The sequence below is a fragment of the Chrysemys picta genome, chromosome 2, assembly GCF_011386835.1.
Source record: "Chrysemys picta bellii isolate R12L10 chromosome 2, ASM1138683v2, whole genome shotgun sequence".
Classification (NCBI taxonomy): Eukaryota; Metazoa; Chordata; order Testudines; family Emydidae; genus Chrysemys; species Chrysemys picta.
Genome location: NC_088792.1, coordinates 9,630,247 through 9,644,550, shown reverse-complemented (window position 1 = coordinate 9,644,550; position 14,304 = coordinate 9,630,247). Strand labels below are relative to the sequence as shown.

Genomic DNA, 14,304 nt, shown 5'->3' with positions numbered 1-14,304 from the left:
TCAAGTAAGAGAACTCTCCCCTCACCTGTGCCAAGATTTAAATGTACTCGGTAGCTCATTATTACATTCATATAAGGATTTATTTCTTATTTATATTAGCCTACTGTAATTAGATTCAGAAACTGCTTCCCTCTGTCAGCAATTTTTTAAATTCCTACAGCAGGGAAACCCAGATGAAGGTCTCAAAAAATCGCAGATTGAGGTAAACATTGTGTTATGATATTTAACAATACAAGCCATAAAATACAGAAATGAGAGGAAAAATTATCTAGCTGGAAAGTTACTAAACTGTTCAGAGTTAGTTTGATTAGAGTGAAGGGGTGATAGATGGTGATCCCTAGCTGTCCTCCCTACTAATAAATTTGTCTTTTTCCCTAATAGAAGGCTCCTTTGAATGACCAATAACATACAACTGCAGTTTGGAGTCTTGGCTTTTGTGATAAGTGTTTATAATAGCAATTTCAGTGGTGATTTGTAAAGGTTGGTCACAGCCAGGCAACTAGGTAATCACAGCTTCTTCTAAGCATGCCACCAATCTAGCTGCTTTAGAAAATATTATTCTGCAAGCAAAAATTGCTTTGTTAAACTATATTTTCCACTCACTACAACAGCCGTATTCATACAGTCTCCAAACATCCCCCTGATCTAGACAATGCACATATCACTGAATTTCAGGTGTGAGAATCAACTTCCACCAAAATAAACCTGCACAAACGTTACCACCAGCCGTTCCCTGAGTGCGTTCCTCCCACCGACACAAGCCACGGGAGAAGCAAAAGCAGCAGAGGTTTTAAAACATACCAACCATACGCACTACAGCATCAGCTGATCCCTGTGCCATGAAGTCTAGTGGCGTAGTCTTGTACCTTGCTGAACCTGGGCTGCTGAACCTCGTCCACCTCCCCTAAACACCGCTGCCATGGGACACACGCACACTACACACCACAGTACTCCTTGCATACAGAAACTGTTGCCAGGCTATGGCCAGCGTCTCTTCTCCACCCACTGAAGCAGCCCAATACACAAACAGGGCAGCGAGGCAGGCAGGGGCTTGGTCTGTGCGCAGCGAAAAGGCCCCTAGTATGAATTCAGAAGATAAACTAGCAACATTAGCACTAAGCACTCACTCCTCACGGCTTGCCCTAGACAGAGTCGCTGCTAATCTGCACCTACTGAGAGAAACACTGTGAACTGCCTGCCCTTTGATGTCACACACCCCCCACAGCCCCTTCAAACACTTTCCCCCGTTTAAATGCATCTCCTGCAGCAACAGCAATCCCCTCTTCTGAACAAGGATTTCAGCTTGCCCAAGGCCCTGCTACAGGAGTAAAAGAAACACCGAGCTTACATTTTCGTTCCTCTTGCTATACAACCATTCTCAACCCTGTCATGTGTGATGTCACTGTAGTACCAGTATGTGGAAGTACTATGGGAATTGTAGTCTTCTCCCTATTGTGTAATAGCTACAAAGTACAGGGCTCAAGGTAATGTACTGCAAATGTGAGAGCCCTAGAAACAGCCTCCTTACTATAGAGGATTATCCGAGCTGCCTGGGGGAAAAAAACTAAAATCTAAACCGATACGGGCCGGTGGAAAAGAGAGAAGTGCTGCAAAACTTAATTCTTCCTCCATTCCCCACTTGGGATGAAGCAATTTTATGATGATCACATGCTTTCAACAGTGATTTAAATTGTCCTCAGAACTAGGTTGACCAGATAGCAAGTGTGAAAAATTGGGACGGGGGTGGGGGGGTGATAGGTGCCTATATAAAGCAAAGCCCCAAATATCAGGACTGTCCCTATAAAATCAGGACATCTGTCACCCTAGTCAGAACACATCAGTCATCGGGAAAGTCTTACTAGCTGAGGGATTTAATTAGGATTTCATTATTTTAACTTTAATGGAGTACAAGAGTTCTGATCATAAAAGTCCCATATATTACTGGGTTGGGGGGAGTAATTCTCCATGAAGAAGCAATTCACTGACCAAAGTGTTATGTTTGTTATGGTGAGTGTGACAGACAAAGAAGAAAAAAGACTATTTCCTCCACAAAGAAGTTAGTCCAGTAAAAGATATTGCCTCACCCACGTCGCTCTGTTTCTGACACGGAGAGTCATGGTTTGTGTCACCCTAGCCAGCCCACTATTGAGTAAGACTTGAACAGGTGCCTGGCATTAAATGAGGACATTGATATAATAGGCAGTGCAGAAACTTAGTGGAATGAGAAAAATCAGTGGGATACGGTAATACCAGAGGACAAAATATATAGGAATGACTGGGTGGGACAGTGGCACTATGTTAAAAAAGTATAGAGTCAAATAATGTAAAAATGTTAAATGATTCAAACTGTACCATAGAATCTCTATGGATAGAAATTCCATGCTTGAATAATAAGAGCATAGCAGTAGGAATATACTACTGACCACCTGACCAGGATGGTGACAGTGACTGAAATGCTAAGGGAGGTTAGAGAGGCTATAAAAACTAGAGAACACAATGGGTGATTTCAACCAGGGCCGGCTCCAGGCACCAGCCCACCAAGCATGTGGTTGGGGCGGCGCCTGGAGGGGGGCGGCGCGGTGGGGCACTCCGGCCCGAGAGCGGGGCCGTGACTGGGCTCGCCGCTCTCCCCGCGGTGCTCCGGGCGCCGGGGAGAGCGGAGCCAGAACGGGCTCGCCACCCTCCCCCCGGCGCTCCGGTCGGTCAGGGAGAGCGGAGAGCCGCAGCGGGCTCGCCGCCCTCCCCCCAGCGCTCTGGCCACCGCGGGCTCTCCGCCCTCCTCCCGGCGCTCTGGCTGCCGGGGAGAGCGGAGAGCCCTGGCCGGGCTCTCCGCCTTGCTCCCGGCGCTCTGGCCACCGTGGAGAGCCCCGGCCGGGCTCTCCACCCTGCTCCCGGCGCTCTGGCCGCCGCGGAGAGCACCGGCCGGGCTCTCCGCTCTCCCCCCGGCGCTATGGCTGCTGCAGAGAGCCCTGGCCGGGCTCGCCCCCTGCTCCCGGCGCTCTGGCCGCCGGGGAGAGTGGAGCCGCGGTGGGCTCGCAGCCCTCCCCCCGGTGTTTCGGCCTGGTCGGGGATTGCGGGCCCGCGGCCGGGCTCGGCGCCCTCCCCTGCCATGCGGGGGGGGGCGGCAGGTGGCTTTTTCGCCTAGGGCGGCAAAAAAGCCAGAGCCGGCCCTGATTTCAACTGTTCTCATACCGACGAGGTAAATGTCACCTCAGGCGTGATGCAGCAATAAAACTTCCAGACACTATGAGTGACTGCTTCTTGGAGCTCCTGGTCATTGAACCCACAAGGAGAGAGGCAATTCTTGATTTAGGCCTCAGTTGAGCACAGGATCTGGTCCAAGAGGTTAACTATAGCTGAACCACGCATTAATAGCAACCATAATGTAATTAAAGGTAGCAGCCTTGTAAGGCAGAAAACACTAAAAGACACCCCGTATCACAGTAACATTTAACTTTAGAAAGAGGAACTACAAAAGAATGAGGATGCTAGTTAGATTGAAATTAAAAAGAGTGGTCAGAAGAGTAAAATGCCTGCAAGCAGCATGGCGAATACTTTAAAAAACCATAATAGGGGTCCCAGATTAAATGTATACCCCAAATAAAAAAAAAGACAGTATGAGGACCAAAAGAATGCCACCAGGGCTAAACAGCAGAATAATGTAGGCCATTAGAAGCAAAAAGGCATCCTTTAAAATTTGGAAGTCAAATCCTAATGAGGAAAATAGGAAGGAGGATCACTCATTCTGGCAACTAAAACGTAAAAGTATAATAAGGCAGGCCATGAAAACATTGGAGAAGCAACTTGCTAAAGACGTAAAAAACTAACAGTAATTTTTTTTTTCAAGTACAGAAGCACGAAGCCTGACAAACAAGCAACGGGGCCACTGGATGACAAAGGTGTTAAAGGAGTACTTGAGAAGACAAGACCATCGTAGAGAAACTAAATTAATTATTTGCATTGGTCATCACTGAAGAGGATGTGAGGGAGATACCTTCATCAGAGCTAGGTTTTGGGTGACAAATCAGCTATTCCAAATACTATCCCAAATTGTTGCCTCTATAGAAGAGGTTTTCCAACAAATTGATAAACTTAACAGTAATAGCAAAAAAAACGAGGAGTCCTTGTGGCACCTTAGAGATGAACAAATTTATTTTGGCATAAGCTTTCATGGGCTAGAACCCACTTCATCAGATGTATGAAGTTAAAGATACAGGAGCAGGTATAAATACATGACCCAACCACTCCCAGTCTTTATTCAGGCCTAATCTGATGATATCTAGTTTGCAAATTAATTCCAGTTCTGCAGCTTCACGTTGGAGTCTGTTTTTGAAGTTTTTTTGTTGAAGAATTGCCACTTTGAGGTCTGTTATTGAGTGACCAGAGAGACTGAAGTGTTCTCCTATTGGTTTTTGAATATTATGTTTCCTATGGTGCCACAAGGACTCCTCATTTTTTTTGCTATACAGACTAACACGGCTACCACTGAAACCTGTTAACAGTAATAAGTCACCAACACCAGATGGCATTCACCCAAGAATTCTGGAGGAACTCAAATATGAAATTGCAGAACTACTAACTATTGTATGTAATCTATCACTAAAATCAGTCTCTGTACCAGATGACTGGGAGGTTAGCTAATATAATACCAATTTTTAAAAATAACTTGAGAGGAGATCCTGACAATTACAGTCCAGTGAGCCTAACTTCAGTACTGAGCAAACTGGTAGAAACTATAGTAAAGTGCAGAATTTTCAGACACCTAAATAAACATGATTTATTGGGGAAAAGTCAACACAGCTTTTGTAAAGGGAAGTTATGCTTCACCAATCTACTAGAATTCTTTGAGGGAGTCAACAAGCATGGGGATACGGGTGATCCAGTCATAGAATACCAGGGTTGGAAGGGACCTCAGAAGGTCATCTAGTCCAATCCCCTGCTAAAGCAGGACCAACCCCCAGACAGATTTTTGTCACAGATCCCTAAATGACCCCCTGAAGAATTGAACTCACAACGCTGGGTTTAGCAGGCCAATGTTCAAACCACTGAACTATCCCTCACCCAACATAATGTACTTGGATTTTCAGAAAGCCTTTGACAAGGTCCCTCACCAAAGGCTCTTAAGGAAACTAAGTAGCCACTGGATAAGTGGGAAGGCCATCTCATGGATCAGTAACTGGTTGAAAGACTGGAAACAAAGGGTAGGAATAAATGGTCCATTTTCACAATGCAGAGAGGTGAACAATGGGGTCCCACAAGGATCTGTGGGACCTGTACTGTTCAACATATTCATTAATGATCTGGAAAAGGGGGTGAACAGTGAAGTGGCAATGTTTCCAGACAATAAAAAATTATCAAGATAGTTAAATCCAAAGCAGACTGTCAAGAATTAGCAGCATCTCACAAAACTGGGTGACTGAGTGGCAACAACATGGCAGATGAAATTCAGTGTTGATAAGTGCAAAGAAATGCACATCAGAAAAAATAATCCCAATTATACATATATATAATGATGGGTACTAAATAAGCTGTTACCCCTTAAGGGGGGAGGGGGGCGGGAGGGTGTTGGAGTTGTATGGATAGTTCTCTGAAAACATATGCCCAATGCACAGCAGTGGTCAAAAAGGCAACAATGTTAGGAACTACTAGGGATGGGACAGAAAACATCTTAATGCCAATGTATAAATCCACGGTGTGCCTATACCCTGAATACTGTCCAGTTCTAGTTGCCCCATCTCAAAAAGGATATTGTGGAACTGGAAAAGGTTAACAGAAGGGCAAAAACATGATCAAGGGTATATGGAACAGCTTCCATATGAGGAGTGACTAAAAAGATTGGGGTGTTCAGCTTAGAAAAGGGATAACTAAGGGGGGGAATATGATAGAGATCTATAAAATCATGAACGGAAAAAGTGGATAGAGAAGTGTTATTTACCCACAAAACATAACCCGGGGTCAACCAATTAAATGAATAGGCAGCAGGTTTAATACAAATAAGAGGAAGTACTTTTTCACACAACCAACCTGTGGAACTCATTGCCAAGGGATGATGTGATAGCCAAAAGTACAACAAGATTCAAAAAAAGAACTGGATAAGTTCATGAAAGATCTGTTCTTATAATAGCCATTGATGGACCTAAGAACGGCCATACTGGGTCAAATCAAAGGTCTGTCTAGTCCAGTATCTTGTCTTCCAACAGTGGCCAATGCCAGGTGCTTCAGAGGAAATGAACAGAACAGATAATTATCAAGTGATCCATCCCTCAATTAGCCAAGATGGTCAAGGACGCAACCCCATGCTCAGGGTGACCCTATACCTCTGACTACCAGAAGCCAAGAGTGGAAGACAGGAGTATGGGCCAATGTCGAAGACAGGATACTGGGCACGATGGACCATGGTCTGACCCAGTATGGCAGTTCTTAAGTTAGAAGCTGAAGGGGTTGGTTGACTTTTCACAATTGCACACCATACCAAACACTCCACTACATATGGCAACTTGATGCTGAATTAGCATGTTATTTTCTATGTACGGTTTGCAGTCCAGGAGGCAATAGATAATTTCTGTTCTTAATAACAAACTTTGGCAGCATCTACACTAACAAGTGTGATGCCATTTTTCAGCAATAGTGCATCTGCACCAATATAAGCACTAGTGTAGATCACACTTGAGTGTTTCCAGCTTTGTGCCCTGAACCCATGGTCTGACCAAGAATTCATAGATTGTCAGGCCAAAAAGAACCATTGTGATTACTAGTCTTACTGCCTGTATAATACAGGCCTTATGACTTCCCTGAATTAATTCCTGTTTGAACTAGAGCTTACATTTTAGGAAAAAAACATCCAATTGTGATTTAAATATTGCTACTGATGGAGAATCCACCACAGCTCTTGGTAAGTTGTTCCAGTGGCTTATTAGCCTTACTATGAAAAAAACTGCACCCTATTCATTATTTACTGTGTATTACTGTAGCTCTTAGGAGCCCTAATTCCAGTCTAAATTTGTCCAGGTTCAACTTCCAGCCTTTGGCTCTTGTTATACTTTTGTCTACTAGATTGTCCATGATCAAATTTCTGTTCCCCATGTAGGCACTTATAGACTGTGATTTAAGTCACTCCTTAATCTTCTCTTTGTTCAACTAAACAGACTGAGTTCCTGGAGTCTATCATTATACAGCATTTTTTCCAATCTTTTAATTATTTTGGTGGCTCTTCTCTGAACCCTCTCCAATTTATCAACATCTTTTTTGAGTTGACACCTGCACGTGGCAGGCAGACAAGCGCCAAATATTGAGGTAATATAACCTCACTACTCCTTGTCATGATTCCCATTTACACATCCAAGGATCACATTAGCCCTTTTGACCATGGTATTACAGTAGGCACTCACATTCCACTCAGTGGTTTGAGCATTGGCCTGCTAAACCCAGAGTTGTGAGTTCAATCCTTGAGGGGGCCATTTAGGGATCTGGGACAAAAATCTGTCTGGAGGTTGGACTAGATGACCTCCTGAGGTCCCTTCCAACCCTGATATTCTATGATTATCCATCATGACCCCAAACTCTTTTTCAGAGTCTCCGTCCCCCGTTCTCTAATTAGGGCCTACATTTTTTTATTCCTAGATGTATACATTTACATTTGGATGTATTAAAACACATTTTATTAATTCAAGGCACAGTTCTGCAAATGCTTGAAGCCAGTCTATATAGCACTTATATAGATACTAAAAAAACAAGCATTAACATAACTGGTGCAAACATGACTGCTGATGGCTACAAATAAAGTTTGACAGCAGAATTTCATACCTGTTTGACCCCTGGCAGGGAAGGGGGTGACAAAAGACCAAAACATTAATCTACTAAAAAATCTATTCATTCAAATGTCATAATTTCCACTGCATCATAGGTTTGAGAATAGCACTTCACAGAAATATAAGAAAATACACAGTCCCTGTTCTGAAGGCTTACAACTTATGTAAAAACAAAATCAAAACTTGAAGCTGACAGAGCCATCAAAATGAAGTTTGAGACACTGTAGTTGACACTAAAAATGTGATAAACTTTAAATTATTATGAACGGGTGGGGAGTGTATTCCAGAGTCTGTTTTTTTAAGAGTGGATACTAGATTTATTAATAACACACAGACACTCCCCATCCCAAAACAGTATGCAAAGTCCCCTGTAGCTCTGCACAAGTAAGTAAACATAGCTGTGAAAAAAATCAGTCAAGATATGCCAGCTAGTTCTACTCCACTAAGACCATAGGGAAGAAAAAAAAATGCATGCCTGATGCTAAAGATATCTTGAACAGCAGAGAACAAACCACACTCCCACATTCTATATATAGTAGGTTTTATAGAATGCAAGCCTCCACTCATAATCCTTTCTAGCAAGTTAGTTGGCTCAAGACTTACAAATGCTTTAGCTGAACAGTAACGGTTGACCGAAATATTGAAATATCTACAAATATCTGAAAATGCTTGTCTAGCAGCTTTTGTACCAATTTAAATCAGGGGAAAAAACGTATTCAGTTAAATCGATTAAACCACCTAAATAATGAGGAGTCTGGTGGCACCTTAAAGACAGATTTATTTGGGCATAAGCTTTCGTGGGTAAAAACCCACTTCTTCAGATGCATTTCTTCTCCATGCATCTGAAATGGGTTTTTACCCAGGAAAGCTTATGCCCAAATAAATCTGTCTTTAAGGTGCCACCGGACTCCTCGTTGTTTTTGTGGATACAGACTAACACGGCTACCCCTCTGATACTCAACCACCTACTATACATGCAGTTATACCAGTAGAAGAGTGATCATATTGTACTCAATCAGTACAGCTCCCTATTGTGGATTCAACTGAATCGGTACAAAAGCTATGTGTAGACAGGCTTTAAGTATTACCAGCGATCCTTAGATTTTCCTTGCTTTTTTCATCATTAGAGATAACAGAATGAGAACAGCCTTCCTTTTTCTATTGCAATATTTCAAAACTGAATGTGAAGGATAAAATGCATTTAATTTTTATTTCAGGTTCAGTAAAAGCTATTTTATTCCCCTCCGCATTCTCTTAACATCTGAAATTTCAGCACAAATGACTCCTGCCTCCTTATACTGTAGTTCAAGCTTTTGTACTTGTTTACTTCACAACTGTCCTCTGACATCCCTCTGTTCAGAAATGTCACTATTTTCTGTAGCCCACCACCTCTCACATTCTTTCACTTCTCCCTATAATCTCTTAACAAATTTCTGGCAGGAATATGTATTATAGAGATGGGGAAAGGAAGATGTTTCTTCATTTTCACATATAAATATATATAATTTACCATATAAGAACAAGTCACAACTGTCATTTATACTGTTTTGCAATATCAATAAAAAGCACTAAGGTATCCTCTTGTCCTCAAAACTGCATAACATCCTTGAATTGTTAACATCAGTTCTTCATGAAATAGATTTTAATATTTATCCACACCCTAGTGATTTTAGAAATAATTCAGAGTCTAGGCTGTCCAACCACCACTAAGTCAATTTCTACAGTAGGAGCACTTCACCTGTATAGAAATAGTGATATACTATACCAGCAAAGTGCTCTTAACTTATACAGGCAACACTTCACTTTTACTGGCACAGCTTATTCCACCCTTTGCTTCCCTGAGGAAAACAAGCTATAGCAATAAAACTGCACTTTTGGGCCAGTATAATTGCATCTGCCAGCACAGCTATGTTAGGGCTTGGCTACACTTGCAAGTTAGAGCACATTAAAGCAGCCCCGGCCCCCTAGCTCACTACCCGTCCACACTGGCAAGGAACGTAGAGCACTCTGACTCCAGGGCTAGAGCGCTCCTGGTATTCCACCTCGGCGAGAAGATTAACACTTGGTGCGCATTGGCTGAAACGCCCGGGGCATCAGTGTGAACGAGGTGTTGCATTACTGCGCTCTGATCAGCCTCCAGAAATGTCCCATAATCCCCTTAAGTCAAGTGGCCACTCTTGTCATTGTTTTGGAATCACTGCAGGAAGGCACATATCCTCTTTGAAAGCTCCATTTCTGACAGCCAGCTGCTTATCTGCTCCAAGGCAAAGCACCCTTACTGTGGAATGCTGTGTGTGAGAGAGAGAGAGGCGGGTGTATGTCTGTTGCTGTCTGAACTTACAAGACGGCATGCTGATATGCTCTCAGCCCCCAAAACACACTCTCTCTTCCCCCATATACACACAACACACTCCCTGTCACACTCCACCTCACCCCCCTCATTTGAAAAGCATGTTGCAGCCACTTGCATGCTGGGATAGCTACCACAATGCACTGCTCTCTGTGGCCGTTGCAAGAGCTGCCAATGTGGCCACGCCAGTGCGCTTGCAGCTGTCAGTGTGGACAGATTGCAGCGCTTTCCCTACTGCGCTCTACGAAGGCTGGTTTAACTCAAAGCGCTCTGCATCTGCAAGTGTAGCCATGCTCTTAGTCAGGGACCATACCCTATCCCAGATGAACGGAGCTAGGCCAGCAGAAGTCTATAAGATAAACATGATCTGAAGGACACTTTAAAACTTGTGGCAATAGATAACTTCCCCCAATTACACTTTCAATAAGAAGGGAAGATACATCAACAGTCACCCTTGTACAGTGCTTAAAGTGGTCTGAAAAAAGCCTGGGAGGGGAGAGTGTCATACTCTGGGAGCAACAGCTTCGGGAAGTGATTAAAGTGACCCGGCTTGATTTTTAATTGCTTTCCAGGTCTGCAAACACCACTCCCAAGAAACCCTTTAAGCACTGTGGCGGGAAGGTTTGAACACGATCTAGGGGGCACGAGGGCAGCGGTAGCAGGGAGGGTGGATGACTGGCAAGACCCCAAGCAGCAGGCAGAAAAGTGGGTTACCCGTTGCCGCCGCCAGTGCTGTTGGAGGGGTCAGGCCCGTGCGGCTGCAGCCTGCCCCATCAGCAGGTAGGTACCAGAGTGGGGGGCACTTAGAGAGCCCTGAGAGGACCCCCTAGGAGCAGGGCAGGGAGTGTGTGTGTGTGTGTGGGGGGGGTCACTGCCCAACAGGCACAGGGAAGGGAGCAGCCCAGCCCCCCACTGCCAGAGATGTGGGGGGCCTGTCACACCTGCCCCAATATTTGAGGCGAGGGGGGCACCCCCAACAGAGCAGCAAGGCGCATCCGCCCCCCTGCCCTCGAGGGGGAAGGAGGACTAGTACGGAGGGGGAGGGGAGCACCCCCCCAGGCAGAATTGCCCCCCTAGACAAGCAGGGCACACTCCCCCCGCCCCCAACCAAATGGGGGGACGGACGAAGCGACCTCCTAGCTCCGCCCACCGGGCACAGCCTCGGCGAGAGGCTCCGGTCCGATCCCTACCCGGGGGAGGGGGCGAGTGGGGCTTGGCCTCACCTCCGGCCACGAGGCCCTCGCGCAGAGGGGAGCCAGCGGCTCGGCGCTAGTAGCCACCATCTTCCACCACCACCACCACCCCAGTCTCCACCCCTTCGCCCGGGCGCGAGGTGGTGGCGCCCGCCGAGCCCACTTCCCCCACTGACAGGTGAGCGGCTGCCCCCCGCCCCGGGCGCGAGGCGAGGCGGGAGCCAGGCGCGTGGGCGGAGCAGCCAACGGTCCCCCTCCTCCCGTCCGCGCGCGCGCGCTTTCTCTCCCCTCTCTCAGCGCGCGCGCTTTCCCACCCTCCGGTCGCCCAATCTGCGAGCAGAGCGGGATGAAGGGCGCGCGGGAGGGGAAGGGAAACCGCCTTGACAACCAATGGGGAGGGGGGCGTGAGAGTGGGATAGGTCGCTGGGAGAAATTATTGTAGGGGGCGGGGCCTGAGACAAACAGGGTTAGAACTTAAGGCCGTGTGAGGGACCATCGACGAACCATTTCACGCTTAGAAAACGGGGGAGCCACATCAGAAGAGAGCGTGTGGGCACTGGGGGAGGGGGGGGGTTACGTGCAAATCACGTCAGGGGTGGGAAGGAAGAACGTTAGGGCAAACCATTTCAGGGTTAGACGGGAGAGTAGGCAAACGATTCCAGGGTTAAACGGGTAACTTGGGGCAAGCCATTTCAGGGTTAAAAGGGGCGCAGTGTGAGGGGCCTGGGACGAACCATTTCAGAGTTAGAAAGGAGAACGGGAAGGGGGGAGATTGGGAGCAAACCATTTCAGGGTTAGAGGGGAGAGTGGGCAAACGATTCCAGGGTTAAAAGGGTAATTTGGGGCAAGCCATTTCAGAGTTAAAAGGGGCGCAGTGTGAGGGGCCTGGGACGAACCATTTCAGAGTTAGAAGGGAGAACAGAGGGGGATTGAGGGCAAACCATTTCAGGGCTGGGAAGGAAAAGAGGGGGTTGGGGCAAACCATGTCAGGGTTAGAAGGGGCAGTGTGAGGGGTCTGGGAGGGAGCATGGGGGCGGGGGGCAAAGCATTTCAGGAAGAGTGGGAGGGAAGTGAGGGTAAACCATTTCGGTCAGAAGGAGGGGGTGAGGCAGGGCGGGGGATGATGCATTTCAGGGTTAAAAAAGAGATTGGGAGGGGGTTGGGGCAAACCATTTCAGGATTAGAAGAGAGTGTGGGGGAGTTGGAGCAAACCATTTCTGGGTTGGGAAGGGTAGGAGCAATATGCCCACACCAGGAGTTACTTTGGGAGCCAAGAGCAGGACCTGGGCAATGCCCTTGTTTCCTCAGCCAGCTCTGTGCCCAACTCCTGGTATGAAATGAGAAGTTGGAGGCTCATTCTCAGCAGCCAAGTGTGTGCATGTGAAAGCCACTGTCAGTGTCTGCACTAACTGGCTGCAGTGGGGCCAGGTTCAGGGCAGCGGCCTGGACCTGCAGGCTGGGGTGATGCTGCACTCACCTGCTTACTGTAGAAAAATTACTTGGCTTTTTGTGTTTCTAAATCAAAAGCAGTCAAACCCTTGGAGGCATGTTCCACCCACATCCCACCCGCCAGACTTACCCTTACATTCCGGGTCACTCAGTGCAAAGATTGAAGGTGCAATACAGTTGAGGTCAAACTAACTGGCCAGTAGTTCACTTTTTTCCCTTTCTTAAATATGGGTACTGTATTTGCAATTCTCAAGTCATAGAGTAGAACCCCTGAGTTTAGAGATTCATTAAAAATCCTTGCTATTGGGCTTGCAATTTCATGTGCCAGTTCCTTTAATATTCTTGGAGGGAGATTATCAGGGTCCTGCAATTTGGTCTCACTAAAATATTTGAGTTTGGCTTCCACCTCCTTCTTTCATTAGCCACCCTGCCACTGCCCCCAAGTTCTTCATTACCCTGTTAAAAACGGAGGCAAAATATTCACTTAGGTGTTGGACTATACCTAGATTATTTTAAATCTCCACACCATCCTCAGTGTTTAGCGGTCCCACTTCTTCTTTCCTAGTTTTCTTAATATGGCTAAAGACCCTTTTACTATTTAATTTCCTGTACAAGGTCCAACTCTGCTTGGCTTTTGAGAGTTCTCATCCCCCCTCTACACACACACACACTTTCTGACCTTTAAATGGTAGCTTTCCTTGCTGATCCATCCCTTCTTCCATTCCTTGTAGGCTTTCTATTTTTTCTTAATTAACTATTTGAGATGGTTGTTCATGCAATTTCATCTGCAACCCTTCTCTACAATTTTTTCTCCTTTCTTGGGTTGCAAGTTTCTGCAACTTTGACTTAAAGCAATTCCAAGCCTCCTCCACATTAGTCCACTCCACTTCCCTAACTAATTTCCTTAATTTTCTAAAAGTTTACCCTTTTGAAATTCAGGACTCTAGTTACCAACCTATGTTTGTTTATCCTTCCATTTAAGTTAAACTGAATTAACTCATAATCACTCTAACTAAGGCCTAGTCTACACTTACCGGCTGGTCCGGAGGCACGCCATCGATGTTCTGGGATCGATTTATCGCGTCTGGATAAGACGCGATAAATCGATCCCGGATCGATCCCGGAAGTGCTCACAATCGACGCCGGTACTCCAGCTCGCCGAGAGGAGTACGCGGCGTCGACGGGGGGAGACTTCCGGCCGCGTCTGGACCGCGGTAAGTCCGGACTAAGGTACTTCGAATTCAGCTACGTTATTAACGTAGCTGAATTTGCGTACCTTAGTCCGAAGTCCGGACTAAGTGTAGACCAACCCTAAGGTTGTCTTCTACGACCAGTTTTTCTATGAGGTCCTTGCTACTTACCAATATTAAATCTAAAATGGCATCACCTCTTGTTGGTTCGGTGATTGTTTTGTGAATAACTCTGTTGACTATCACATTGAGGAATATCTGGGCCCGACCATTATTAGTAGCACTAGTCCTCCAAACTATATCTGGGAAATTAA

The 14,304-nt window shown here is 46.0% G+C and overlaps 1 protein-coding gene across 11 annotated transcripts in view; it reads right to left on the bottom strand.

Annotated features, from left to right (window-relative positions):
• LOC101949626 (meiosis-specific coiled-coil domain-containing protein MEIOC-like) overlaps positions 1 to 11,521 on the bottom strand; it is a 64,445-nt gene extending 52,924 nt beyond the window's left edge. Inside the window, exon 1 of one of the 11 annotated variants that reach the window (XM_065582643.1) lies at positions 11,382 to 11,521. Coding sequence is in view for 2 of the 11 variants with exons in the window: in XM_005286298.3 (XP_005286355.2) it covers positions 11,382 to 11,441 (60 nt within the window). In the remaining 9 variants the exon portion in view is untranslated. The other 10 variants (XM_005286298.3, XM_008170711.4, XM_008170710.4 and 7 more) reach the window with 10 other exon arrangements.
• Between the last annotated feature and the right edge of the window lie 2,783 nt (positions 11,522 to 14,304).